This window comes from Chaetodon auriga, chromosome 19, assembly GCF_051107435.1.
Source record: "Chaetodon auriga isolate fChaAug3 chromosome 19, fChaAug3.hap1, whole genome shotgun sequence".
Lineage (NCBI taxonomy): Eukaryota > Metazoa > Chordata > Actinopteri > Chaetodontiformes > Chaetodontidae > Chaetodon > Chaetodon auriga.
In genome coordinates, this window is record NC_135092.1 from 21,080,288 (window position 1) to 21,108,105 (window position 27,818).

The following is a 27,818-nucleotide window of genomic DNA, read 5'->3' on the forward strand; positions in this document are numbered from 1 at the left end:
AGGTTAAACTCATATCATACATTCATCCTTTGGCAGTGGCCTTTACCTGGTCCCTGCTACAGCTCCATCGTTCTTGCCGAGCGGTTCATCTAGCTCCACTCCACACCAGTCTCCCTTGGCGAAGTCTGTTTCTCCCAGAAACCGGACCACTCCTGCCTTCGTACCACCAACCTACACACAAAAAAATGTCAAAATAATTTAGATTACTTCTTTTTTCCTCTACTTACAATTAAGGTCTTAGCTCTCTCCAAACAACCCCTCATTTACACTGTGGTTTAGTAAATGTGATGTTTCCTTATGGAGACGTATGTTTTACTCCCAATCTGTACAAGACACATAAACATCCTCATCTGTCCAAGTTTATGTGCAGCCTAGAGAAGCATGACTGTTTTGGGTTGAGGCGGCGTCGAGCTCCTCACCAGCACACGGTCTCCCAGCCTCAGCTCCCTCTTGTTCTTCTTCATGGATTCTGTGTCTGAGAGGTTCGACACCGACTCGCTGGACGTGAGCATTCGGTTAAGCGTAGCGCTCGTCTTTATGCCGACGCCCTGAGCTGAACAAAGAAAACCTTTTTCAGTATTCTGATTTGAGACCCAGCAAACAACACTGCCTCTGCTTCAATGAGAAACATCCCAGCGTCCATGTTTTCTGTATTTTCTCCGTTACCGGTTGAGGTAGTGCCAGCAGGTGCAGACTCGCTTGGTGCAGGGGCTCCAGGTGCTGGACTGGCCTGCCTCCCGTTCGCCTCCTTCTCTGGCAGTGCTGTCTTGGATAGCTTTGAAGGCCGCGTGAATATCCCCTTCCCATCCTCACACTGGAAGTACCGGACCCCCGCCACGGACCCGTCGTTCTTCCCGATAGGCTCGTCCAGCACAATGCCCGCCCACTGCCCCGGGGCAAACTGCGTGCCCCCGATGAACTGCACGTAGCCGGGCTTGTTGCCATTGACCCAGACCCTGTCTCCGATCTGAAAGTCTGCGCCTCCCTCCTGGGTCGGGGAGGTCACGGTGCCGGGGGACTTCTCAGGAGGAACTGGCTTTGGAGCACCTGCAATCACAGTCACGCTTTAATAACCTCTGTTCACTCCTTTAGACCATCACAAGGTGTGTTTTTACCCAGAAAGCGAGTTTGCTACCGAGGCTACTGAGATACCACTACTTCTTTGAAACATCAGATAAACGAGGGACCAGATTTTATTCTCTATGAAAAAAGCACTTTTCCTGATGCTCATTTAATCCCTCAAAGCAGATTATTTTTTATTTTTCCCTCCTCGTCACAGAGAAATCGGAGGATAAGGTCCAGTGTCTCGGCCGTACGCAGCTGCTTGCTGATTAAAGATGGATTTTGCTATCAGACCTGCACCCTGCTGAGGCTTTAATGGTCCCTCAGAGCAAAAATCACAACATATCATCCAGTTTCCAGAGCTGCATGATATCGCCTTTGTGTCTGAAAACTAACATACTCGTCACGTCTTCCACTAATACTTGCTGAGATACATGACTGAGTAAATTATTTCAATAATTTCTCACCAGAGGATGGAGATGTCTTTGATGGCACCCCAGACGGACGGACTATTTTACTGGGGGGTTTGAGCCCGCTGGTCTTGCCTGGTGTACTCATGGCTCCTTGTTTGTCCATGGGTAGGTGGGACCTGGCCTGATCGAGGTGGGGGACTAGGCCTTCCCCACCACCCCACAAAGTCCCAGTGCGATGGAGGAGAGCTGGAAAACCAAAGAAAATGTTCCCTAAATCAACCAAAGTACAGAACACATGATTGTTTCTGTCACTGTTTAGTAGCTGGTTTTCGACAACCAACTAATCTGCTGATTATTTTTCTGATTAATTGATCGATCATTCCGTCTATGAAATGTCAGCAAATTGTGAAAAATGTCCACCACAGTTTCCAAAAGCTCAGACTGTTTTGTCCAAAACTCAAAGATACAAGACAGAGAAGCTGATACCAGTGAATTTAAAGCACTTTTGCTGAAAAAATAAACAATTTATCCATCAAAATAGCTACTGATCTCTTTTCTGTCAACCAACTAATTAAACTACTAAAACTAATAAAATCTGATTTTCAAGGCCTACATGGTTGAATCGGTTCTAAAACAGACTGGTGACCCGTGGACGGATCCTAAAACGAGGCTGTTTTTGATCTCGTCTTCGAGCGTTTGTTTAAAGTCAGGCAGCTGTGTTTGGTACCAGCTGAAGGTGTGAGATTTATGGTTTAGGCCTGACTACAATGAGTCACGGTTATGTAACCGAGATGACAACAATTCAGTGTTGTCAAAGAATAAAATATGAAAACTTCCAACGCAACGGAATACTTTTTATGAGCTCTGTCACTACTCCACCCATAACTACAATAGCACCTCTGTGAGAGCTGCTGCGCCTGAGCGAGGCCTCCAAACATTTCACTCTGGTACAATAACGCTCTCCAGACCGTCCTCAACACCTCCTCCTGTATGTCACAAGCTACTGTTTATTTTCCCCCATGTAATAAATGTGAAGTCCAGCTAACCCGGCGTCATGTGGAAACACTCACCTCAGACACTAAAGACAATATCTGGACGATCAGCTGTTTTCGTCCTGCAGGTCTCGTAGGTGTCGGGCAGCAGCCTGACCACGCTAAACCAGATGATTCACTCTGAGTGCAACTATGTCAAGACAGACATTATGTTTCACAAAGTAAAGGCTGTTTTCAACATGTCACGCCCTGCACTTAAGAGTACTACTCCGATTTATCGTCCAATCCCATCATCAGACCCACTGTGGCAAAGAGGATCAAGATCGATGCAGCAGAACCAGAAATAACGTCTTTTTTTATTCCCTGTCATAACCTGGTGCCTACATTACCCACAATGCAGCCCAACTGCCAACAGTTTGCCCCTGGCCTGCAGCAGAGATGAGGCTGCAGAGGACTTTTTAAGTTAATTTCTGGAGTTTTTCCATGATAGCAGAGTTTATTTCTCAGAAAGACAGACATCCAATCTGAGATTCAAGTGTAAGGTTAATAACTGGTGCTGAGGGGCCCAAAGCCCCGGGGTCCCCTGGCAGGTTAATCCAGCCATGGTGTCGAGAAACCTGAGCAGCCACCACAGTGTTGTAGATGCTGAACTGTAATGTGTGGCTGAAAACTGATGTCCATTTGCTAGAATTATATTTCAATTTAACTTAATCAAAATCTGATTTAATCTGTCTTGACGCACAAGTCGAGTTCATGGAAATACAGCTGACAGGGTGTCTGCTTCAGGCGCATCCCATGCAAAGGCCAGGTAACAGGAAAAGCCTTGTCTGCCGTTCACATTACCTCAGCGCCGCTCCCCCCGCCCAGCCGGTGCCGCCAGACCAAAACAACAAGCACACCTCGAGCTGTCAAACCTCATCCTGAGGCTCCACAGTCTCTGGTAGCATCTCAGACTAACACTTATATGTCTTTAGCCTCAAACAATCAGCCCTGAATACATCAACCGTACATTTATAAAGTATTTTTGTGGCGTTACGTGACAAACAGATGAGACTGGCCCGTGGCGTTTGTGTCTGGGCTGGGCTCCTACTTGCTGCATCTCTGGCGCTAGTAACTTGGGTGTAAACCGCCACAACACTTTCTCAGCATCCTACGCATCTAATTACACGATGCCAGGTTAATTTGATCAAACGTGTTATTGATAAGTGCTTCAACTTATTCCATGAAGTCACATTTTGTATCCTGATAGCCGGAACATCGGTCCCTGCTGGAATGCGCTCCCGCTGCCAAAGCTAGCTAGCTTCGGGTTAGCGAGAAAGCATAAACCGGGGTTAACCAAAAACAACTAACGCCCAACTAATATGATATAACAGTGAAATGAAAGTAGACAGGTGTGGAGAGTCGTCATGGGAGCTTACTTGGTCTCTTTTGGTGAACTGGGTCTCAGTTAAGGATGCCGTTCGTAGGTGCGGCGCACCTTTCACCGTTACATGTTTATCCAGCGGCTCCGCTTTCCCAGCCCAGCCCCAGCCTCGCGCAGGATGACGTCACCTAGGGAAGTTATGATGCCTTCACGGGTCCAAACGTAAGGTCGTACATTTGAGGATTATCACGATAAAGTACGGTTTCTCGAGTCGGAGAAGACACAAAGGAAAGTAGCACAGTAGTAATAATTTATGTCTTTTGTCCTGATGCTTAATTTATTTATTGAAAACAAAATGTGACAGGATACAAAGACTGTGAATTGAAATGCGCGAAAATATATGCACACAGGATGACACAAAATAAGAGTAAAATACATTGCTTTTACAGTATTAGTAGATATTACCTGCATGCTGACTACCTTCCTAAACTCAGGCATCACAGAAAAGTTCAGACACTTTGCAGTGGATGGATGTTTAAGGAGCTGATGACAGTTTACTGACAGTAATCTAAACCTGAACTGCTGCTGAACTGATTTATACTGTAAATAATATTTGATTTGAAGTGTAAATATTATTCGACTGAGTGGCACAGAATCAGTGATTGCTGTTCACAGTGGATGTGATTGACAATTCAAAGCATTACATTAAGTACTTTACAGAGAAAAAGTGGATATATACATCACATGATTTATTTGACAGTGACTTTTACAAGCATTTGCAGTGCAGATTTGACCAGGTCATTTTGCAATTGAAGATCATTTCACTGTTAATGGCTTATAATTACTTCAACAGACTGCAGCCACACTCACAAGGATTATACCTATACAAGTACACAGCACTAAGCTGCTAATTATTATTTCAGGTGGGTAATTTTGTTGTTCAGAATCACAGGACATGTATATTCATAGTTCATAGTTACAATCTAGGGTAATACAAATGTTATCAGTAGCCAGGACATGCATTATTCATTCGTGTACCAAATTTAGTGAATCCCTGCGATGTTAGCAGGAAACACATCGTGACCTGGCTTTCTACCCTTTATGTCCTACCATGAATGGTGGAAATGTCATTGGCAGATGAACCTGTCTGATCTTCGCCGTCGTCCCTTCTCAGCAGTTTATTCAGGAGCTTCTTGAAGGTGCCACTGAAGGCGGGGCTCGAGAAATAATACACAACAGGGTTGAGGACACTGTTGAAGTAGGTGAAACACACTGATGTGTAGAACGCCAGGTTGGCCTCTTCGAAGTATTTGCATTCATCATACCACGCCTTTAGGATCCATACAGCTATACGTGAGACAGTGCTCGGAAAGAAGCAGGTGATAAAGATCAAAGCCACAGCCAAGACAAACTGAACGGCCCGTTTGATTTTCCCCTTTCTGTCAACAGTCCTGTTTCTCAGCTGCCACGTAATTCTGATGGTGCAGAACGCGACGATTACGGTGGGCAAGAAAAACTGGATGACGTAGAAAGTGTTGTGCCAGGTGGAGAGGGGACTGAAGCCCATGCAGATGTTGAAACTCTCACACTGCGTTCGGTTGCTGTTGTAGAAGAAGTGCTCGTCAGCAAGAAGATACCCGGTAGCAAAGAAAATCAGACCCCAGAGACCGAGGGAGACCCAGAGAGCGTAGCCCAGGCCCATTCGGTTGATCCGGTTCAGTGGGTGGACGATCTTAAAGTAACGGTCAACGGCCACGGCCGTGAGGAAGAATATCCCCGCCGCGCGGTTGGCCGCCAGCAGAAAGAGCAGGATACGACACAGGGCGTCACCGTGGAGCCAGTTTTTCCCCCGTCTGTAATAATCTGCTCTGAAAGGCAGGCAGAACAGCACAATGGAGTCCGCGACAGCCAGGTGAGTCAGGTACACAGAGTTGGGCTTCCACGTGTCCATGTGAAAGATGAACATCCACAGGGCAACAAAGTTCCCCATCAGTCCAAACATGAACTCCAAGATCAGTATTGGAGGCAAAACCTGGTCCAGGATGGGCGACTCGAAGGCGCAGCACTCGTCTGGGTGAGACAGATTCATCGTTTGAACAGGCAGTGAAGCACAGCACCGACCTGCTGCTCGTACAGTGTCAACATTAATATGCTGCAGCAGGTGACTTCTTTGGTAGGGAATCGTGTTTGCTCTCATGCAAACGATTCTCCGACAAACATGCTAATTCATAAGTGGAGTTAACATCTGTGCACTGTGTGTTATCTTTGGGGAAATGGTATTGACCGAGAGGAGCACGGAAACAACTCTAAATGTTATCTGTCAGGGGAGCGTGTCCTCATTATAAAACTATTATGCAGGGGAATAGGTTCACTCACGGGGATCGAGCGGGATGTCTGAAAAACAAGTAACCTGCGGCCCTTTAACTCGAGAGAAAGCAGGTGACCACAACAAATGCCTGAAAAAGAAATCCTTGAAGAGAAAAGAAAAGAAAAACAAACTTGGAAAGAAGACGTTAGCGTTCAGACGAGGAGGAGACTGAAATTTATTAGCCTACAGTTTGCTCGAGTGAAGAACATTTGGGAGGGATTCACGTCATACCATACCTTTGGCAAACGAGAGAAAGCAGCTATTAACTAAAAAAATGCCAAGTGAGTGGCCAAGTCCGCAGCTTCTTATGAACAGTAAATAAAATAGGTATAAAATGACTTAATGTGTACATTTGGCCAGGTTGTCGCTGTTACAGGTCACATCCTTTTCAGTAAAAGTGCATATTTGGTCTTCACTTCTTGACTTCACCCAGATCGTCGATGCTGTCATCGTCCACCTGCAACAGAGAGACAGAGACTGAACTCAGTGACAAACGAACTGAGACGGTTTAACGTTTCACATGTCGCTGTGTAAAACAACCGAATGTCACAGCTTGCTGATCCTTCTCTGACATACGCTCGATTGAAAACAGACGAATGACAATATGTTTAATGTTTGAGCTCATCAGCTTCATCGATTTTTGTAAATATCTGCTGACAAGTTGGGACAGGAGCAACAAAAAACTGGGAAAGTTGTGGAATGCTCCAAAAACACCTTTTTGGAACATCACACAGGTAAATCCCACAGCAGGGAAGTTTGCAGCATTACAGCAGCAGAAAGTGGGAAAAAATACACCAAAAAAGCAAGAAGTGATGCATAATTCAACACTATGGTGAGTAAAACAAGGCAATGGTTGAGTTCACATTATTGCACACGGGAAATATTGACATTGCACATGAGTGAATGTCAGTTTCTGTGTGTGTGGTCTACTGGGAGCCGCGTTTATTAAGTCTGACAGCAGCAGGAAGGAAGGAGCTGCACTATCTGTCCTTCACACACCGAGGGTGAAGGTAAACAGGCTCACTGGGATCAAGGATATTATTACATGAGCTCAGAACACTTCATAAAACCGTCGTCAGGAAGCTGTTTTTGTGGACATTTCACGTTCTACATTTTTCCTCCTGAAAAGATCGAAACCAGCAGAGAACAGCTCGACTGAGCAGCTCTGTGTGTGTGTCAGTCTGTCGTCTGTCCTTTCTCTGAGCCAGAGTCAGTGAGCCTTCATCACCATCAACACAGACACACGCACACGCACACGCACACACACACACACACACACTCTGCAGTTCATTCTGACTCAGTACCACACACGCACACACACACACACACACACACACACTCTGCAGTTCATTCTGACTCAGTACCACACACACACACACACACACACACACACACACACACACACTACAGCACCAAAATGTGGATTAATCCACTGCTGAAAATAGTCCCCAACAAATACACATTTACTCCTGTTTATTAATATCTGACAAACACTACAGCACCCATCTGTTTTGGACTTGTGGCATATTTTTAAAGAACTGAGTGTCTTCAAGAGAGCACATGAGCTGGACAGTACTGAGAGACTGAATGACGGGTCGCTGGTTTTGACCTTTTCATGGGATTTTCTGACAGTAAGAAAAACATAGAGAAGCCTGCACTCATCATTAAACTATTGATTGATACACGAAGACGGTTACAGCTGAAATAAAACCGGATACATCTGCCATTATCATTTTCTGTTTCGCTTTAGGCTGATTGGTGTTAATTCTACACAAGACTGCCCTCAACCTGAAATAAAACGGCAGAAAAAAGCCAAAGATATTTATTTTACTGTCAAATTTAACAGCTGACAGCTAATCGATCAATCTGTGCAGCTGCAGCACAAACATACTGGTGCCGTACTTCTGTTTGTCTCGCTCACCGTCTTCCAGAGGACAGCTGGTGTGCAGCTGCGTATTATCACAAGTCTGCTCACTTCCTCTCCTCACACCTTTTAGCGTCGCTGCGTGTGTGTGTGTGTGTGTGTGTGTGTGTGTGTGTGTGTGTAGGTATAAACAGAGTCCAACTCAATTTCCATTTAAAAGGCAGCACTGCCTCACCCAGTAAAGATGGCCGAACAAAGAGAATTCACTGTGCATTCAAAGACTCGGACAGCTCACCTCAGGCCACTTCTCTTGTATGACGTCAATTATGTCATCTGTGAAATCTCCCTGAATGATTATTTCATCCTCTGCTGTAACTGAGGCACCACAAGAGAATTTCTGGGCAAAGAACCGCTGAGCCTCTTTAAGTTCGATGTCTGCAAGAGTCGAGAGAATTTACGTTGAGAAGAAAGCATGAAGACATTATGAGGATTAAGCGACTTTGACTGTAAGGAACCAGAATTCTTACCAAACGTCGCCAGGCCACACACCCGTGTGACGTATTTTTTCTTGGCTCTCGGGATTTTTGCTATCGTGACTTTCTGAGGCACAGTCTTCTTTTTCTGTCTTATCTGGCCTCTTCCACCTTAAAAAGGTAAAACAAAAAATTGCTTTTATTGCGAAGAGGTCACAGGAAGAGTGACAGGACAGTGATTGTTTAACAAAAACGTGACTAAAAAACAAGAAAAAACAGTGATTTTCAGTTTTTTTTAAGGCAGTTTGGTTTTAAAGTTCGAAGGCAGTGAGGGAACGAGACGCAGGCTGCACACCTCCAACTTCTCAGAAAGGTCACCGACTGCTTCCACTGACCACTGCTGCTGGGTGAAAAACTACCTGCACCATGAGCAACTGACACTGAACTAACTGGAAACAAAATTCGAACAAAAAAAACTAATAGAACTAAAGCAGAACTAAAACCATACCTCTCTTCTGTTTCTTCTTCTCCTCATCCTCACCAGCAGGGGGAGCTTCTCCAGTGCCGGGTTCCTGCTTGGGTGCATTCGCTGCCGGGCCAGTAGGACAGAAGGACAACAGGAAAATATTAAAACCAATTGGGCAACAAAACACTCCGACCTTCAGACGACGGGTATAAGTTCATACCTGCATATTCTAACTAACAGGATGACCTGGCTGCTGACCAGGGTGTCCCTAACAGGTATTTTGTCCCTTCAAGTGTGACATTTTTTACTCTGTATACTTCGCAGATTTCTGTTCACATTTTTAATTATGTATTTGCAAATTTTCTCGCAGCTTTCCTGCATACATACACAGCTTTTGGGTCTTGTTATTTGTGCTGAACATGAAAAGGTATTACTCTCACAGCATGTAGAAGTTGGGAGATATTGAAGAAAAATGTCTCTGGCTCAAGTCTTTCATGGCACTCACCTACAGTCATCCTGGCAAAAACATCTGGAAAGTTCTTCTCAAGCCAATGCCTACATTTGGCTGGCTCAGGCATGTACTCACAATACTGCAGACACAACAGTGAACATTCAGTTCTACCTCAAACAAAAGCTTAAATATCTCAATCAGCATTTTTGTGAGGGCCACACGACAGAGTCATCTTTTTTGTTTGATGGTTAAACTTACCTCCGTAGGCAGAGAGCACACTGCAGAGGAAAGAAACAAACCACATGATCACATTTGGAAAAGGCAGCAAAATGAATCGTGTAAAGACACCAAACCGAAGAAAATGTTATTAACTGTACCTCCGCAGTAAAGAACTTTCAGTGGGTACTTTGAATCAGGGTCATATGTCCCTTGCTCTGATTTGGTCTCTGAAGAACCTGATTCCATCTCAGTAGTAGCCATCACAAATGATCTACACAAAGGACACATGCACATTTAACGCACAGCTGGTGGAAACAATCCCATAAAAATAAAGCTAGGATTAAAGCCTACAGTTTAGACTCCTCGTCCAAACCTAAAGAGCAGTAATAAAACGTCAAAAGAGGTTATTATCAGACTAGTGTGGGCATGAGGGAACAAGGCTCCTGCCAATATTTCATCATGCTAGCCTGCCCGGCCAACACATATCCTTTTACTGAGCACAGATCACATGAGCAGCAGCTAGCCAACACCATGACACGGACTTACGTGGACTGAAACAGCTCACAAGTCAGTCCCACGGGTGCTCTTTTAATGCACAACTGCAGAGACCAATTAATAGTTGGCTTCTTAGCAACGAAGAAGTCAGCACAACTAGCTTTAGCTGGCTAACACATGGGGCTGTTTAACAGTGGCTGCGCTGTTAAACACATCGTTTAGCAAAAATACTTGTTGTAATGTCTGTGATTGAAATATCACGTTTACCGTGGACACTATCGCCATGGAGGCGATATGTCCCTTCCTGAGAAAACACCCCTAAATTTTGTTCAATCGTTTCATTCATCAGGTAACGTTGACTCACCCAGCTGTCACCGTCAGCACCTCAGTTTAATGGGCTTTAGCTTAGCAGGCTAAATGGGCTAGCTAACAGGCTGTGCTCTTGAATAACTGAATAAAGATAGAAGAAATGTCGAGTTACGTACCCCGCAAAATATACTCTTAAAACTGTTGTCTGTTTAGTAAAGCCGCTCGCATTATTAATGTTAGTTGGACTTTTGGAAAATCATTCTTACTGAATAGGGTTTAGTTGGCGTACTTCGAGCACGCCTAGTAGTAGCGCTTCTTGTTTTAGTTGTTGTGGCTGATACGCAGTGCGGATGTGCAGCAGCGCCCCCCGCTGCTCGGAGGACGAACACACAACTGATGACTCCACATTGAAGTACATGCATGACATTTCTGGGGGTATGATAGGGATTTTTCATTGCTTCCTCACATTTATAGACTGCAGCTAATGCTGGTAAAAGTGCAAACTTCATTGACTTTATATACTGCTGGGTAGATTACTCAATATTAAAATATCATAATTTATTACTTCATTTATATTTCGTATTATCAAGCTGAATATGCAAGGTGACTACACACTATAGCTGTCAAATGAATTTAATGTAGTACAATGAACGCAAATTTATTCTCCAGCATGTAGTGGAGTAGAAGCATAAAGTATCATAAAATGAAAATATCCGAGTAGAGTACAAGTGCCTCACAGTATTTGAGAAAATATACTCAAATGTACTAAGTGTTAGAAAGAGCTGAACATATTGTACTTTTGAGGTCTGGAAGGGTGAGAAATGGGTGAAACCTATCAATCATGCAAGTGTTTATAGAAAATCACATCAAGACATTCCTGCATTCATAAAGTTCAGTTTACTCATATGGATGCAATTAGATACCATTTGAGTTTTAAAAGATGTCTGAATTATTAAGTTATATTTCAGTTTTACTTTTCAAGATTTCTGGCAATAAAAGCACTCAAATACATCATCGTTCTTTTAAACAGCCTATTATGCGCTTTATTAATGTGACTGTTATTTTTATGATCAGCCGGTTTGACGGCATTGTGTATCGTTCGTAGGCTGATAATTTCAGGGTTCAGTTCAGTGGCGATGTACGGAAGTAAGAGATTAATTCGACTTTGAATTCCTCAAAACGACGTTCGTATGTATAACCAAGAAGTTTTAGCAAAATTCGCAAAATCAGTATTCTGATACATATCATTTTATTTTGGGAATCCGGTTAAAATATAAAAAAGTAAAAAGAGCTGCAGAATGTGGGTTTGAATGACGTCATTGTCCGATCCCACTTTACCCATCTCACTCATTTACGTTCAAAAGTTAAACTCTCCCAAGGCTAGCGTTAGCTAGCGATTTAAGTTTTCCTGAGACATTTTATGGTCATTTATTGATTTTAAATAAGTTTTGTGCAGCGTGTTGTTAAATTGCATAAGTGCTCAAGTTTTTTGCCTATTTTACTGAGCGTTAGTTAACTTTATAGTTACTTTTAGAGACGTTAAGTTAACGTTAGCCACGCTAACTGAAGCTAGCTGACTGGCATGTTCCCCATAGGATGACCACAACACGTTCAGTACGACAACAATGATGGTAAAAACACAGTGGACTGTCAGAAAGGAGGCACGAAGGAACTGGAGTTTAGAGTAATACTAGAGGGTGATTGTGATGTGATGATGTGATGGACGAAGGGAAAAGACTGCCCCCCTCAAATGGAAGAGCCTCCGCCTGTTTCCCCTGGACAGATGGTAAACACTCACATCCTCATTTTCTTTACCAACAATAACCTCATTGAAGTCCTGTGTCGGACATGTATCAGTCACACGTTCAACCATCCACTTTAACTTAGTTTCAGATACTTCAGCTGAGCTCTGGCACAGCACTCCAGTTAAAAAGGTCAGTGACATTTCAGTTCACCCATGAATACCAGAAGCAGCTCATTCATGTTGTCTGATGTCTGTATAAATGACACTTGGCAGAAAAATGGTGGTGCTCCACTGGATGCCAGCCGACCTTCTGCTCTAACCAGCTTCAAGATGGACAACAGAGCAAGACTGTGGGCCAATGGTTCACCTCCCGTCCCAGCAGACACCCTCTGCCCCCCCGGCTCACAGGACACTGAGGTCAGATCAGATTTGGATGACCAGCCCCGAAGCTCCGGGTTCATCATGTTTTCACGATCAATTAAGCAGTTGATCACTTTCCAGATTAGTTATTTGATCTATAAAATGTCAGAGAGTAGTAAAAACTGTCTACCCTGTAAAGCTGAGTCCTGACTGAACACCCTGAGGCCCTTTGCTGCATGATATCCCCCTCCACCTTTCCTCTCCATTTCTGTGTCAGCTCTGTTAGTATGACAGTAAATTGGCTATGTTATGGTGACGTGTGTCTCTTTGCGTTTTGCCAAAGTTTCCTGTCAATGACCTGAGTGGCTCCACCGTCCAGAGGCAGAGGAGGGAGCTCCAGCTGCTGATGGCTGAGCTGAAGGACCGGGACCGGGAGCTCAACACCATGGCTGCCTCCCATCGTAAGCAGCTTCACGCCTGGGAACAGGACCGCCAGAGGGTGCTCACCGTGGAGCAGAGGTGTGCCCGTTTGGAGGGTGAGGAGACGCAAACCAGGATACAGATTCAACCCTCCTTCACCATTTCCAGCTTCTGTGTTTTAGCAAAACTCATCAAATCATGAATAGGTGTTTATTTTGCTTACATTTGACCGCCCTCCCTCACATCATAAAGCCACATGACAGCGATTGTTTTTGCACAGATGAGTTGCAGAAGCGTAATGAGGTGATCAGAGTCTTAACCAAGCGTGTGTGGGTGGTGGAAACCAGAGAGGAGGAGGTCCAAAAGGAGCTCAGCGCCTCCCGACAGCAGCTCTGTGAGCTTGAGCAGAAACAGCAGCACATCAGCAGCAAATGCGAAGACTTTGAGGTACCTTGAATGGAGCTTCACTCTTCTCATACATTTATTAGAAAACTGTCTTTAAAGCACCACTGATGTGTCTGTGGTGTCTTTTAGGAGAAGAACCAGAGTCTCAGCTCCACAGTCATGGCTCTGTCCACTCAAGTCGGCGCTCTGCAGGTCAGGGAGGAAGAACTGAGTTCCATGCTCAAACTCAAGGTACTCTAACAGGCTGTATTTCTTTGTGACCTCCACAAATATGGGATTGTTTCATATCTTTGTCTGTTGCTAACTAGAATTAGCATTAAATTAGAGTGTACATGTGTCTGGTTTTCTGATATTCTGAGTTGGTTAATGTGATATTTTCTTTCCCATCAGGACAAAGATGTGACTGAGGCCTCTGGTCATATATTCGACCTCACGGGGCGCCTTCGAGATCTGGAGACATCGCTCACTGAGAGTCGCTCACAGGAAAGCAAACTGCTGAGAGACTCGGAGGAAAATAAACGGCGATACAAAGAGGCCAGACATGAGATCGCACGCCTGAAAGGTACAGGAGTAAAACTTCAGTGTGCTTTGCTTCAAAGAGGAAAGACCTCAAATAAATCATCTTATAACTCTTTGACTGAGGCAGGAAACAGTTTCCTCAGAGTCAACGTGGAATAAGTTGAGCTAAACATGCAGAGCGAAGGTGTCAGTGTGCCCCGAACAGACAAAGAGCTTTTCCAGACATCGAACAGCACCTTTGTTTGTTTGTTTGTTTGTTTGTTTGTTTGTTTGTTTGCTCGTTTGGGCTCGTCACCTCACCTGTTGGTGTCTTTTTGGCTGCAGAGGAGCTGCAGCAGCAGGTCGCACAGAGCAGCACTCAGAGAGAAGAGATCATCCGTCTGAAACAGGAGCTGCAGCTGCTTCGCAGAGAGCTCGCCGTGTCCGGTACGTTCAGCTGCAGCACAACGAATATCTGAACCATCAGACACAATTTAGTGATGGCAAACAGAATTTATCCAGATAAAAGCCGTCCATCATTTAAATAATATCAGGGTGTTATCAATGGACGAGTTTAATACGTTCAGTCTGTAAAATGTCCCAGCACAGGACATTTTCAGCCATTTTATTATTCATGAAAGAGTCAAATGATTAGTTGAATATCAGATGCTTTGATCGATTAGCAGATTGATTATTTCAGCACTAAGCTACACCAGCTGATGGGTGCACTGAAACTGGAGCCAGTATTAGTTTCAGCAGCAGCGATATGTGGAGATAAAGACCCTGTTTGTCTTATGAACTGCGGGTGTAGAATGAGTGTAATCCTGTTTTATCTCTGCCGTCTTGTTTTCTTGCTGTTGATCTGTGCAGTAACTGTTCTCAGACAGCCTGAAGCTTTCCTGCTAAGTCCGGTGTTTGTTGTTTTTCACCAGGAGAGGGAGACAGCTGGAAAGATGAGCTGCTGGAACTGGCTCGCTCCAAACAGGAGCGCAACATGTCGGAGATCCGCTGCCTTCGACAGGTACAGCATCCGAAAAAAGGAACAGAAAAGAAAATCAGAGCTTTCCCTCAACTTACCACATGAGCATGAACGAGCAGCAGAAGTTATGAATTAACAAAATATGATACGAGTCAATCTCAGCTTAGAGAAAACGTCTTTCCTCATTCTTCCTGCTCACGCTGCTGTGGCGACGTCAGAGGCGTCTTTCCGGTTTGGCTGCATACCTCCGAGTGTTCCTGCAGCTTCTCTGCTGTGACTCTGGGTCACGGTCATGTCCAATACTTGTCTCACCCACACAGCACTGATGAGAAATAGTCTATTATCAAATTTTGTAAATTAAATCACATTTAGGGTTTTTTCAAGTTTCTTTTTCAGAGTTCTCATCCTGTTTCAGCTGTTCAGTTCTTTCATGATTCCTCTTTTCTTTTCTCTCATCTTGAAATATGTCCAATCAGATGTGATTTGTGGTGACGAGCTAACGCTGCCCATCATATAAAATTACCCTTGAAGTCGTGTTAGCTGGCAGAGTGATGTCATGGATCGCTCCAGCTGTGGTTTCACTGTGACTTTAATGGTTGAACAGGTTGCATCTAACGATCTGAAATCTAAATGAATGATTTCATACAACGCCGTGTGTTTTACAGGTGTGTGAGAATCAGAGGAATGACCTGCAGCTTTTGCAGCTGAACCTGGAAAGCGCTCGTGAAACCCTGAGAGAGAAGACGGGTCAGCGATCACCTGGCAGGTGAGAGGTGTGCGAGAAAAAGCTGATGAACATGGTTAAATGTTACCTGAAAAACATCATCGTGTTAGCATTGTCACTGTGAGCACGTTAGCATGCTGATGTTAGCACCGCTGACATGCCGCAGACTCTCAGTCTTGTTATTGTTGAGATTCAGGATTCATGAGGCATCAAGCGTCTTTGTGACTTGTGTCTCAGTCAGGATGAGTTAAGATGTGGCTGTCTGGACGACCGCTCGCCTTCATCCCTCAGAGTGAAGAACACGATCAGCGGTGACCTGGGAGTCTTCTCAGCTCATCACATGGATGTAAGACAGACGTGATGTACATCAGCGCGCAGACTTGTTATAGTTGAAGGAAATAGTTTGACATTTAGAGAAATATGTTTATTCCCTTTCCTGCAGAGAGTTAGATAAGATCAGTACCACCATCTCGTGTCTGTATGTTATATATGAGCTACAGCCAGCAGCCAGTTAGCTTAGCTGTAGCTTCATATTTAACAAACAGATATTAGAGTGGTATCAATCTTCTCATCTAACTCCCAGCAAAACAGCAAATAAACACACTTCCCACAATGAACTGTTCCTTTAACAGCTGATTCCTTCCTTCCTTCCTTCCTTCCTTCCTTCCTTGTCTCACCAGGCTGATGATCCTCTGTCCAGCTGCTCGCTGCAGCAGCTCTTACAGGAGTCCCGGCAGGTCATCATGACCAGTTCAGAGCACAGCAGCTCCAGACGTCACAGCTCAGTGCAAAACAGTGGCCCGACCAGGAGCTGTGGGACCACCGACCCCATTTACTCTCATAAGCACCAGACGTGCCACCACCAGCCAGCTACCCCGACATATCAGGTGGAGTTTCATGATGCAGGGCCTCCCAACCTTTCTCCTCTCTCCATTTGTATTCATGGGGTGTGGCGGCGTTCAGGGTGTAAATGTTCCACATGAAGTGTTCCTCCCTTAAGTTCGGGTGTGTTAAGACGTAAAAGCTTCATGTTTTTTTTTCTCCAGCAGGCCAGTGAAACTCCACCCAAAGCCTGTCCTCGACACGGTGTCAGCCAGACGTGTGGATGGCTCAGCGGCGACTGAAGCGCCGAGCAGTCGTCGTCGGACACTTCAGTATTTACCAAAGTTTTCTAAATCTACAGTGTTACTACAGAACCTGAACCTGCACACACACACAGCTAAAGGCAGAACTCTGCTGTCTCTCAGGAACGAAATGAAGTGATAAAAAAAACAGACTGCCATGAATTTTATAAAAGTTTTTTGTCTTATTTTTAATTTGGTGCATCCAGAGCATTACTCTGTTTTCTACATATTTTTATGGGGGGGGGGGGATTAACACACATACTGTATGTTTTTAAAGGCCTGTGTAAGATTTGTAAAGGCTGCATTGTGTGGACTGGGTGAGATGTGAAACCAGTCCTACAGGGCTGTTGACTGGTGAGTCCTTGGATTGTCTTTCCAGTTTCACAACCTGCAGGTTCGCCTGGTGACTAAGAGGAAATGTTGATAGCTGTTAATACTTTTGACTTTTCATTTGTAAGTTCTTCATCCTACTTTTGATTAAAAAAAATATATATATATATATTTATATGCAAACTACACATCAGTTGTGTTTTATTGACTGACAATCGCGCCTTTTGATAAACGCGTCACCGCTTTGTCGAGTTTTTTCCAGTACGCATTTTTTACGCACTTGGAGAGCTTTTACGCACAAGAGAAAGTCTTTGTTCACTTGACGGTCTTCTATTTAAACACTCCGATGTTCTGATTTGAGGAGGCGAACTGACGGAGGCATCAGTGGAGACATGCGCGCGGTGCCTCTGGCGCACCTTTTGTTTTAAAGAGGCACGAGAGCTCAGGTGAGGAGCTGACGCCTGGAGCCGGACCGCCGTGGAGTCACAGACCTGTAGTTCGTGTGCGGTACAGTAACAACATGAGCAAAGCCAAGAACAAAAGCGACAACAAGACGGAGAAAGCTTTGGCTGCGGAGAAAGAGCAGTTTGGTAAACAACAGGTAAGAATTTCATTTTGTCTCAAGGCAAAATTAAACGTGTGGCTCAGTGAGGATAATCGGTTTATTGCGATAAATGGTTTTATAGCGATGCGTCGTTACCTGGAAGGTCTAATGACTTCTATCTGATCTGATTAGGTGCATGAAATAATAAGATAAAACCAACATTCAAAGTTGAATGTTTCAGTGAAAGAATTACACGCATTGATACGTCTTTTAGTCAAAGTTAAGGTACATCTGCGTCTTCTCGGCTGCGTTAAATCCACTTCTGTCTTTCTGTTTTTATCAACATGTCTTATCTGTTTCCGCAGCGGCAGACTGATACCTGTCGGATAGCTGAGCTGATTTAACGCGGTTGAGTCCTGATGTCTGTTGTCTCATTTCTTTCAGCTCCACAGCATCAGCAAAATTGTCACATCCGCTGAAACGCCGCCCAAAGAGAAATATGTGCGCAGTATCCTTTTTTTTCTACATTTAACAGCAGGTTACCAACTTTAAAAACATCTTCAGACTATTTACTGACAAATTACTGTAATAGTCTACCATCATGTAGCGGGTTTATAGGCTCACTTTGAGCAAAATGTGCTAATGTTCCATCTTAATGTGTTAGAATAATGATATTTGTTAATTACATAAACACAAAAATTAGAGCCCGAGGCTGACGGGAATGTCATTAGTTTGCAGATTACTTAGCCAGAAACCAGAGTATTGGACAAACCCAAATGTTGACCTGACGATGGCGCGAGAGTTAGATCTTTCCACCACAGTCCACCTTGTGCACTAGTGTACTGGAGTTTCCTTGACAGCTGTGAAGATGTCATCATGGGATCACATAAGGAGGGTGGAGCTTCCACGTTCTGGTCCTACATCCTGAACCTGCCTCTGTCCAGCAACTCCATGATCAGCTGGAAGTTCTGCTATCTGCTGCACAAAGTGCTGCGGGACGGACACAGAAATGTGAGCTCCGTCCTCTTGTCCACCTCCGTTTTCTGTCCTCTGTCGTGTTGGTGATGTGTAATCTGTCGTTTCTGTCTGACCTGCAGGCTGTGAGAGATTCTCACAGATACTGTCGCAACGTCAAAGATATGGGCGTTCTCTGGGTGAGTAGCTGTGATGGAGGAAGTAAAAGCACCAACACAACCATGTAGAAATACTCTTTTGCTCTGACTTTATGCCTATTTTGAATTGTGCAAACAGACAAATAAATGGACTTTGCTGTATGTCTTAATATTCTTCTCCAGGGAAACTTGCACGATCGTTACGGCCACATTGTCGCCTTGTCTGCCAAATTCCTCTTCCTCAAGATGGAATTTCATGCAAAGGTAACACATAAATATTTCTTTTATGGTTTATACAGTGAAATATCACAAACTCAGAATGATGAGACCAAACACATCAACTGTTCTCCACAGCACAAGGTGATCCCAGCCAACCTGGAGGCCAGCGACGAGACGTTGGAGAGGGAAGCAGGAAACGACATGACGAACGTGTGAGTTTGGAGCTGAGCAGCTGCCTCATGAATTCAGTGTTTCTCATTAAATCTGCAGTTAAATGTGCTTCATAAACACAGTGTCACGTATTGCAGGTTGGATATGACGCAGGAGCTGTTGGATTACCTGGATGCTGGACTGAAGATGGCTGAGACAGGTGAGACCACAGGGAGGTGACTCCCTTCATATTCAGATTATACATCTTAGAGGTAATGTAAAAGACCAAAATCGACAATGTGTTAGTTCAATTTATATTCATTTTTTCTAAAACTCAGTCATTTCCTGAATCAGCTGTTCACTGTTGGTTTTATCAAACGTTTGGGACTATTTTCAGAGGCGGATTAATCCACATTTGGTGCTCTCGTGAGCATTTTGGGCAGCAGAATGTGGGATTGAGTCAAAGTAAACTGGTTAAAATAGGATATATCAGGCTTTACATACACACAAACGCAGAATACCTCCAGACGTCTCTTTGATCTGACGTTGATGTTTTTCTCCTCAGTTCTACGTCAGCTGGACGCCAACGGGGCCAAATCCACAACTCCAGCTGGACAGTGCAGACTGACTCCTCTGATACCTCTCATCCTGGACTGCAGCTTTCTCTACCACTTCTCTGTCCGGCTGATGTTCAAGCTCCACAGCCGTGAGTGACGTCCAGATCTGTTTTTTATTCAACCAAACCTAACCGTGTTAGATCAAACCTCAACTCCATCATGTCCTCTGGACTGCAGGCATTGCTCCAGATGTTCTTCTGGGACATCGAGAGCGCTTCCGCGATCTATTCACAAGGTATGTTGTCAGTGCTGTTTAGCAAACACACGCTTTGATACCTCTTTTTGGTTCTGTCAGTGACAGCAGTGTTTCCCTCTGCAGCCTCACGCAGTTCTTCGACAGAGCCAGAGAAATGGAGTTCTTTAAAAGTGTCATTCAGATCCCAGATCTCCCAGACGTAAGTGGCAGGTTTGGAGTTTCATTCAGTGTTTAAACACGTGAATGACTGTTCAAGAGTTTGGAATCACAGAAGCTTTATTCAGTAGTCAGATGGCAGATTTTGTCTATTTCAAACCCCTCAGGCGCCTCCGAACTTCCTCCGCGCCGCCGCCCTGGGTGAATATAAGAGGCCGGTGGTGGTGATACCTAACGAGGAACATCGTGAGGAAGAGGAGGTGGAGCCGCAGACAGAGGTTAGGGAAGCGCCACAGATGCCACAGGTACGCCTTCACATGAGTCAAAAGAAAAATAACGATTCTCACCTCTTTTCCCGGCATCAAGGCTAACGCTCAGTGTTTTTCATGGCAGTACTATTTGCTCAACCAGATGGGAGCAGCTGATGCTTCGCTTGATCAGAGGGAAACAGAAAACGACAGTCTGAAGAGAGAGCTGGAGGTGCTCAAACCAGAGCTGCAGCTCATCAGGACCGAGGTCAGCTGGGCCTCCTGGTGGTTTAATATCCCGAACCGCGTGTCAACATGTAGTCATGCCCGATTTCCTGCTGCTTAGTGCACTTTCCCAGTGTAAACTGTTGATTAAAGGTGAACCCTCGTCTCCTCAGGCTCAGAGGTGTGTGACTGAGTTAAAGGCTCAAGTGAATCGTCTGGAGGCCGAAGTGGAGGAGCAGCGCACCCACAAGCAGATGGCCATGGTGGAGAATGAACACCTGCGGATGGAGGTGGACACTCTGCGGTGCGCTAATGTCGCCAGCGTCGGGGCTCAGATCGGGTTCAAGGAGGCCGACAGTGAGTATGCAGATTTGGTGGAACAGCCACATGAATGTCGCTGAACCTTACTGAGATCCTGTGTCGTCTCCACGCAGCTCGAGCTCAGGCAGCAGAGCTTCGTTTCGCTCAGCTCAAAGAGAGACACGCAGAGCTCATCACCAGTCACGCTGACCTGATGAAGAAGGTAAACTGCCCCGCCGTCAATGTTTCTTTCCCACTCTTTCAGGAAGAAGTTTGTTTTTAGGAATCCTTCTCGTCACTTTTACACCAAGAGTTTGATGAGAAGATCGACATCGCTCTCTGATCTGTGCAGTAAGTCTGAAGCTACAGCCAGCGGCAGTTAGCTTAGCTTAGCACAAAGACTAGTAGGTGGAAACAGCTAGCCTGACTCTGTCCGAAGGTTTCAGGCAACACGTGACCCACTTCAGAGGTGCTGATTGGTTGATATTTAAGCTAAGCTAAAAGCTATTGGCTACAGCTTCACTTATATTGTACAAATATGAGAGTGGTGTAGATTTTCCCTTCTAATTCTGCGCAAGAACGTAGAATAGTTCTCAAATGTGAGTTATTGTTGTGTGTCGGTGCAGAACGCAGACACAGTGAAGCTTCTGTCCAGTACAAAACAAGGCCAAGAGGATATTCTGCGAGCCAAACAGCAGCTGGAAAATGAGCTGGAAAGTCTGCGACAGGAGAAAAGAAACATGGTGAGACATCGTCAATATCAGAGCTGACATTATGTGTTTCTGCCTGAAAAACCTGCGTCTTGAGAGACAAACACGGTCTGGAGTATTTACTCGCTGTCTTCTCTCCCGATCAGATGAATCAGAAGCAGCAGGAGGTTCAACACCTGAACCAAGAACTGCTGGAGCAACGAGCAGAGCTGGCTGCACTTCGCAGCACTCTGGACCATAAAGAGATGGTGAGACTGAACGTGTTCACCAACTACTGAGGATATAGCATTAATGATACCATGACTCAGCATTCGAGGTGGAAATTACAAGTCGTATGGTTGCATTTTTACAGGAGCGGACCAGTATACTCCTTCATGTGCTTCATGCCCACAAACTGCTGGTTTCCAGCTTCATTCAGTGAATCTTCTCCCGACGCCTTTTATTCACTCGTGTTTCTGGCTCTTCGTCCTCAGGAGGGGTCTCAGGTGAGCAGCAGCCTGGCAGCTCTGCAGGCCGAGCGGGACGTGCTGCTTCGCTCCGCCAGAGAGAAAGACGCCGAGATGTCCTCGCTGAGACAGCAGGCACAGCAGCAGCAGGGCTCTCTGGACCTGGAGAGAGACCGACTGAACCGAGAGCTGGAGGCTCTGAGAGCTCAGCTGCAGCAGCAGGTACCGAGAGATTCACAGCCAATGTCTGCACACAGAGCCGCTCAGAGGGCCGTCATCCTAAAACAGTACATAATACTAACATCTGGATCAGGCCTGCTTACTGTCCCCAGACTCTGAAGTAAACACAGAGAAGCAGCCTTGAGCTCGTCAAACTTTTTGGAGATCTTTGGTTCTCACAGGACGGCCACGCTGCAGACATATGATGATCTTCTAGAATATGATGCATTGATGTAGATTAAAGCAGCCAACGGGATATAAAGGAGTTCAATGAGCTCAAGCTGAAACATCTACAGCAGTAACATGCAGCAGGAACATGAATTGTACAAGTACGCTTGTCTTTCCGTAGCTCACCATCAACGCGCAGCAGAAGTTAGAGATCGACAGGCTGAACCGAGAGCTGGACTCAACGCGAGCAGAACTGGCTCGAGCAAACGGCGCCCTGCAGAGCAAAGAAATGGTGGGAATATTTCAACAGCCTCTCTGAAATTGTCAACATTTCCTCTTGATAAACAGCCCTGGTGCTAAAACACTGACACGTGTTTGGATCCTCAGAGTGGCACCCAGCTGAGCGGCACCCTGGCAGGGCTGCAGGCGGAGAGGGAGGTGCTGCTGCGCTCCGTGAGGGACCAGGAGGCTGAACTGAACTCCCTCAGACAGCAAGCTCAGCTCCACCAGAGCTCCCTGGAGCAGGAGAGGCAGAGGAGCAGCATGGAGCTGGGAAACCTGCACGCTCAGTTACAGCAACAGGTGCTGCGCTGGGGTTACACCTGCACGGCGAAGAGGTTATGGACCTCATGGTGGAGTTACTGATGAGCGTGTGTGTGTGTGTGTGTGTGTGTGTGTGTGTGTGTGTGTGTGTGTGTGTGTGTGTGTTAAATCAGGCCTGCCGTGAAGGCGAGCTGACCCAGAAGCTGCAGGAGGAGCAGTTCTGTCTGCTGCAGTGTGCTGTGGTGGAGGCTGAGGGCATCATACTGGACGCTGTGGCCAAACTGGACGACCCCATACACGTCTGCTGCATCAGCTCACCTGGTAACACCACCTTCATTTCTCGCCCTCCAAGAAATCACATACGCTGAATTTATTCAACGCTCGGGCTTTAAATGTTGATTATTTTTATCACCAATTAATCATTTGATTATTTTTTTATAAACTGTTTGGCCTATAAAAGGTCAGAAGGTGGTGAAAAATGTTCCCAGAGCCTGGATTGACGTATTTACTTAATAAATAATGACCAATTCACAAATGGGCAAAGAGGTGGAGTGTGGGTGGAGCTGAGGCGGGCTGAATGAAGCCTGGTAGCTGTCACTCAAAGCAGCCATGCTCATAATTCTGCATAACTTTAAGCCTTAATGTAATTAAAATGACGGAGTTGTTATGAATAAAATTAGCTAAAGAGAGCCAAACTGTTCTTTGTTCCAGTCTGTCTACACGCTTATTTCTGCTGTAAAGTTTTAATATGGGGGTCTATGGGGATTGGCTCACTTTTGGAGCCAGCCTCAGGTGGCCGCTGGAGGAACTGCAGTCTTTTGGCTTCATTGTTCAGGCTGCTGCTTGATTCATGATGTGTTTACATACGAGCCTCCACGTCTCGATGCCTCACAGGAGGACTCACAGCTGTTGACAAATTCACAAATAAACTCTAAAAAATATGCTCATGTCGGCTTAAAACGACATTATCGTGTGCTATAAACCGTTTATCAAAAGCTTCTGTGCAGCTTGTTAATCCTAAATGTGGAGCGTTTAGTAAAGCGTCGCAGTTAATTCAGTTTGTGTTTTTCAGATTATTTGGTGAATCGAGCTGAAATCACTCTGAGTTCTATCGACAAAATGCAACAGAGCCACGTCGTGTACCTGGGAAACAGGAGCGGTAAGTGTGTGTGTGTGTGTGTGTGTGTGTGTGTGTGTGTGTGTGTGTGTGTGTGCGTGCGTGCGTGCGTGCGTGCGTGTGTGTGTGTGTGTTCAGGTTAAAGATGAGTGTATTTAATGCTCCTCTACTCTTTTTAGATGCCAGCGGTCTGTTGAGAGCGGTCACACAGTTTTCCCACCTTGCCGCTGACACGATCGTCAACGGAGCAGCGACGTCTCACTCTGCTCCCACCGACCAGGCCGACCGTAAGAGACGCCGTTCACGCTGTGACCGTGAGGGAGGGGCCCTGAACGCATCACGCACAAACAGTCAACATTCCCTCCTGTTTCTTGGTCTCACACAGGTTTGACGGACAGCTGCCGGGACTGTGCGAACAACTGCCTTCAGTTCTTGAAGGACCTGAAGCTTCAGGCCAGTTTACCGAGAGCGGATCCGTCTGCGGTACGCTACACGGTCCAACGCATCCTCGCTCTGGGACAGGTGAGGCAGGCTTCATCTTCATCAGAGTAACAAGACTAAAGGTGCATCACACCGCATCTGAATCAGCTCTGATGTGTCCTTTAACTGTTTGATCCATGTTTAGGATTTACGTCCAAAAGGTCGGGACGTGCTAAAAGAAGAGCTGGGACACATGGTGGACAAAGAGATGGTCGCTACATCAACCGCCATTGAGGAGGCTGTGCTGCGAATGGACGTAAGGGCAAACAAGTCATGTGGGATAAACCTGGACCAGGTGTTCACCTGGTGATGCTTAACGTTTCTGTTCTGACTGTCGTTCCTCAGGAGATACTGAATCAGGCAAAGAGAGACACTAGTGGCATCAAGCTGGAGGTCAACCAGAGGTAAGACGAATACTGCTTCATCTGAAGGTTTAACTCTTCTCTGTTTCATCTGCAATCTGAGTGATTTTCACTTCCTGTTCCACGGCAGTATCCTGGGATCCTGTTCAGACCTGATGAAGGTAAGACGTCCGTCCGCCGTCAGACACCTTTCTGTCAACTCGTCATTGATTTTCACTCAGTATTTGTTTTTCTCCAGGCTGTTCACATGCTGGTGACGGCTTCTACCGACCTGCAGAAAGACATTGTGGAAGGAGGCAGAGTGAGTAGATGTGACGCTGCGTCGCCTGAAGTTCAGCGCTGTGTGTGACGTCAAGCCGAGTTTGACCATAAGTTCTCATTTAGGACAGAATTTAAGCTCTACTAACGTTGAAGGGATGCAGAGCAGTTAAAGGTTCAATGTGCAGGATTCAGGGGGTCTATGGGCAGAAATGGAATATAATGTATCATATGCAACCTCTTCCATGGAGTCCGCCATATTGCACCGCCATCTTTCTACAGTAGCCCAGAACGGACAAACCAAACACTGAGTCTAAAGAGCAGCTTTCACGCTTAAAGACGGAGCAGAAACCACAGTTAAGTGTTGGATGTACTGATGCGTTTGTTTGGTTCCACCCACAGGGGGCAGCGTCTGTTCCTGAATTTTATGCCAAAAACTCTCGCTGGACCGAAGGACTCATCTCTGCCGCCAAAGCGGTGGGCTGGGGCGCCACCCAGCTGCTGTAAGTACCAACATATCAGCACAAACACACCGGTTATCTGGCACCCGTCCTGATTCTCAGACGATGTAACGAGCTCACCTGTTTCCTCTCAGAGACTCGGCCGACCGGGTCGTGGGTGAAAACGGCAGATACGAGGAGCTCATCGCCTGTTCACATGAGATCGCTGCGAGCACGGCTCAGCTGGTCGCCGCCTCAAAGGTAAAAACTCGAGTACTTCACTTTGTGAAGCTGACTGATCACTTTAAAGGAAGCCCCTGGTGTTTGTGTGCTGCTCTGGAATGAGGTTTTTCTTCATCAGCATCATGATGCATGTTCGTCTCGAGGTCTGTGTGCATGAATCCAAAAGAGTTAGAGGTTAAATGATCAGACTTCATGGAGTTTGTGTGAACTGGTCCTTTAAGAATACACACTGTGTTTTGGTGAGAAACGCTGACTGTAAAACAAACTGCTGCTGTGTTGTCATTAACTTTTGCTTCTCTTGTGTTTCACGTTAATTTCAGGTCAAGGCCGACCGCGGCAACAAGAAGCTGCACACGCTGCAGCAGGCGTCACGGCACGTCAACGACATGGCGGCCGTGGTCGTCACCTCCACCAAACACGGGCAGCAGCAGATCTCTGACCAAGGTGAGACGAGAAGCTGACGCCAGGTGATCAGAGGCAGCGGAAACGAGCAGTGAACGCCACACTGACATGTTATCACGAGTTTGATCCAATGAACGTGTTTGTGAACAGAAGCAGAATTACACATCCAGCAAAAACATTCATTCAGTCATGCTAACGTGCTAACATGCTAACCATGACAGTGATAACATGTGATGTCACTTGAGTCAGTTTTAATACTTTGACCAAATTGTGGCGCCAGTGCAAACATTAAGGCATGATCAAAAGTAATGTCACCCTGAGGGGAACATGAGTGTCTGTAGACAGTTTCATGGCAGTCGTTCAGCAGCAGGTGTGTTTCAGTGTGGGTCAAAGTGCAGGACTGAGCTCAGATATGGACCACAGCATCTTTAACTCTCAGGTGTGTTTCCAGGTGTGATGGACTTCTCTGGCATGTCTCTGATCAAGCTGAAAACAGAGGAGATGGAGGCTCAGGTGAGGCTCTCATGTCTCATTGTCCTGTTTGTGTGTTTCCTGTTGATTGGAGGCAGCTGACGGTGTTCTCCTCTCCGTCTCTCAGGTGAAGGTGCTGCAGCTGGAGAACCAGCTGGAGCAGGAGCGAGTCCGTCTGGGCGAGCTGAGGAAGAGGCACTACGAGCTCGGCGGGCCCGGCAACATCGAGGACGAGGCCGACAGCTTCCCGCCGCCGCCACCGCCCACGCTGCTCGACACCACGTCGGTACCTCAGTCCTTTTCCCAGACGCAGCCTTACCTGAACACCCAGAGCTTCGCACCATCCAACCCCTTCGCACCGACTCCAACACCATCCTCCTCGCTGCCTCAGGCTTACACACCGTCACACACTGTCTCCCAAGCCCAAAGCTACACTCCTGCTCACAGCTACACCCCTGCTCAAAGTTTCACCTCTCCTCAAAGCTACACCCAGCCTCAGTCCTACACACCCCCCCAGCCTTACGTCCCAGCTCAGCCCTACACACCAAACCCCACCCAAAGTTACCTGACGCCTCAGTCGTACCCGCTGTCACAGCCTTCATCGCACACCTCCGGCCTCTCCCGGCCTCATTCGCCGTCTCTGCCCCAGACGCCGCCGCAGAGCAACACGGAGGCCAAACCGGCCTCGAAGAAACACAACATCTTCACCAAATCTGGAAACCTGCTGAAGAACGCGGTAAGTGCTGACAGCATCTGCAGAAGCTGCTCACTCACCTGTACTGGAAATATAATATATCTGTGTTTTTGTTTTTTGTTTTTTTTATCATCGCAGTTCAAACGAGGTGAAGCTGGAGCAGGTGAATCCTGAAGAAGACTGAGGAAGAATCTGACATAACGATGACACTGCGATCAGAAATATTCTTTAATATATTAAAAACACTGATTTTAATTTTCAGCTCTAGCTCTGTAAAATCGTTTGGAGGAACTTAAAAGCTTAAAAATGTGTTTAATATCAGTTAAATGTGCGCTGGAATATTTCCCAGCTTATTTTTGTAATCATACTGAAGCCTTTATTAGGTCACCGCTTGCTGTATATATGGAGTTGATTCATTAAAAGTCATAAAATCACCTGA

The 27,818-nt window shown here is 45.9% G+C and overlaps 5 protein-coding genes across 10 annotated transcripts in view; 2 read left to right on the top strand and 3 right to left on the bottom strand.

Annotated features, from left to right (window-relative positions):
* The window catches only part of clip1b (CAP-GLY domain containing linker protein 1b), a 28,892-nt gene extending 24,889 nt beyond the window's left edge, over window positions 1–4,003 (bottom strand). For both annotated transcript variants that reach the window (XM_076757387.1, XM_076757386.1), the window contains exons 1-5: window positions 3,886–4,003; window positions 1,530–1,721; window positions 667–1,047; window positions 420–553; window positions 47–171 (exon numbers count right to left, since the gene is read on the bottom strand). In XM_076757387.1, the coding sequence (XP_076613502.1) occupies window positions 47–171; window positions 420–553; window positions 667–1,047; window positions 1,530–1,638 (749 nt within the window). In that variant the 5' untranslated portion in view covers window positions 1,639–1,721; window positions 3,886–4,003. The remainder of the gene's footprint in view (window positions 1–46; window positions 172–419; window positions 554–666; window positions 1,048–1,529; window positions 1,722–3,885) is intronic.
* Window positions 4,004–4,929: 926 nt separating this feature from the next.
* Window positions 4,930–6,212, bottom strand: LOC143338449 (hydroxycarboxylic acid receptor 2-like). The gene has a single exon (XM_076758828.1). The coding sequence runs from the start codon at window positions 6,025–6,027 to the stop codon at window positions 4,930–4,932; it is 1,098 nt and encodes a 365-aa protein (XP_076614943.1). The 5' UTR covers window positions 6,028–6,212.
* Window positions 6,213–6,349: 137 nt separating this feature from the next.
* denr (density-regulated protein) lies at window positions 6,350–10,807 on the bottom strand. Of its 4 annotated transcripts, none has more exons than XM_076758833.1 (8): window positions 10,652–10,807; window positions 9,830–9,942; window positions 9,711–9,730; window positions 9,507–9,591; window positions 9,044–9,124; window positions 8,590–8,706; window positions 8,358–8,497; window positions 6,350–6,655 (listed from the first exon to the last, which is right to left on the bottom strand). In XM_076758833.1, the coding sequence occupies exons 2-8, from the start codon at window positions 9,930–9,932 to the stop codon at window positions 6,611–6,613; spliced, it is 591 nt and encodes a 196-aa protein (XP_076614948.1). In that variant the 5' UTR covers window positions 9,933–9,942; window positions 10,652–10,807; the 3' UTR covers window positions 6,350–6,610. The 4 variants fall into 4 exon arrangements, with proteins under 4 accessions (XP_076614948.1, XP_076614945.1, XP_076614946.1 ...); XM_076758830.1 differs by having other exon boundaries at window positions 9,044–9,132; window positions 9,506–9,591; XM_076758831.1 differs by having other exon boundaries at window positions 9,044–9,132; window positions 9,506–9,591; window positions 10,742–10,788.
* Window positions 10,808–11,873: 1,066 nt separating this feature from the next.
* ccdc62 (coiled-coil domain containing 62) lies at window positions 11,874–17,199 on the top strand. Of its 2 annotated transcripts, none has more exons than XM_076758545.1 (13): window positions 11,874–12,261; window positions 12,363–12,409; window positions 12,493–12,636; window positions 12,923–13,115; window positions 13,280–13,446; window positions 13,534–13,635; window positions 13,795–13,966; window positions 14,248–14,349; window positions 14,835–14,923; window positions 15,547–15,647; window positions 15,843–15,951; window positions 16,286–16,492; window positions 16,652–17,199. In XM_076758545.1, exons 1-13 carry the CDS (start codon window positions 12,195–12,197, stop codon window positions 16,727–16,729), a joined length of 1,578 nt encoding a protein of 525 aa, XP_076614660.1. In that variant the 5' UTR covers window positions 11,874–12,194; the 3' UTR covers window positions 16,730–17,199. The 2 variants fall into 2 exon arrangements, with proteins under 2 accessions (XP_076614660.1, XP_076614661.1); XM_076758546.1 differs by having other exon boundaries at window positions 16,655–17,199.
* A 65-nt stretch (window positions 17,200–17,264) lies between these two features.
* On the top strand, window positions 17,265–27,805 carry hip1r (huntingtin interacting protein 1 related). Its single transcript, XM_076758051.1, has 33 exons — window positions 17,265–17,660; window positions 18,048–18,111; window positions 18,472–18,614; window positions 18,701–18,757; window positions 18,899–18,979; window positions 19,070–19,146; window positions 19,243–19,304; window positions 19,650–19,790; window positions 19,879–19,936; window positions 20,021–20,096; window positions 20,221–20,358; window positions 20,447–20,569; window positions 20,700–20,883; window positions 20,961–21,049; window positions 21,453–21,569; window positions 21,683–21,784; window positions 22,010–22,204; window positions 22,551–22,661; window positions 22,757–22,951; window positions 23,086–23,233; window positions 23,985–24,071; window positions 24,209–24,316; window positions 24,415–24,551; window positions 24,655–24,765; window positions 24,855–24,913; window positions 25,002–25,032; window positions 25,110–25,172; window positions 25,532–25,632; window positions 25,725–25,830; window positions 26,133–26,256; window positions 26,666–26,727; window positions 26,813–27,421; window positions 27,518–27,805. The coding sequence occupies exons 1-33, from the start codon at window positions 17,580–17,582 to the stop codon at window positions 27,551–27,553; spliced, it is 3,876 nt and encodes a 1,291-aa protein (XP_076614166.1). The 5' UTR covers window positions 17,265–17,579; the 3' UTR covers window positions 27,554–27,805.
* Window positions 27,806–27,818: the final 13 nt, after the last annotated feature.

Bases quoted from the DNA above. Each gene is read 5' to 3' on its own strand.
- ccdc62 (XM_076758545.1), top strand. From the start codon at position 12,195: ATGGACGAAGGGAAAAGACTGCCCCCCTCAAATGGAAGAGCCTCCGCC. The intron at 14,924-15,546 runs GTACAGCATCCG...TGTGTTTTACAG, and splicing joins AGATCCGCTGCCTTCGACAG to GTGTGTGAGAATCAGAGGAA. The intron at 15,648-15,842 runs GTGAGAGGTGTG...CTTGTGTCTCAG, and splicing joins GGTCAGCGATCACCTGGCAG to TCAGGATGAGTTAAGATGTG.
- denr (XM_076758830.1), bottom strand. From the start codon at position 9,932: ATGGCTACTACTGAGATGGAATCAGGTTCTTCAGAGACCAAATCAGAG. The intron at 8,498-8,589 runs GTAAGAATTCTG...CGACTCTTGCAG, and splicing joins GTGTGGCCTGGCGACGTTTG to ACATCGAACTTAAAGAGGCT. The intron at 6,656-8,357 runs GTGAGCTGTCCG...TCTCTGTTGCAG, and splicing joins TACAAGAGAAGTGGCCTGAG to GTGGACGATGACAGCATCGA.
- LOC143338449 (XM_076758828.1), bottom strand. From the start codon at position 6,027: ATGAGAGCAAACACGATTCCCTACCAAAGAAGTCACCTGCTGCAGCAT.
- hip1r (XM_076758051.1), top strand. From the start codon at position 17,580: ATGAGCAAAGCCAAGAACAAAAGCGACAACAAGACGGAGAAAGCTTTG. The intron at 18,758-18,898 runs GTGAGTAGCTGT...ATTCTTCTCCAG, and splicing joins AAGATATGGGCGTTCTCTGG to GGAAACTTGCACGATCGTTA. The intron at 20,097-20,220 runs GTAAGTGGCAGG...CAAACCCCTCAG, and splicing joins AGATCCCAGATCTCCCAGAC to GCGCCTCCGAACTTCCTCCG.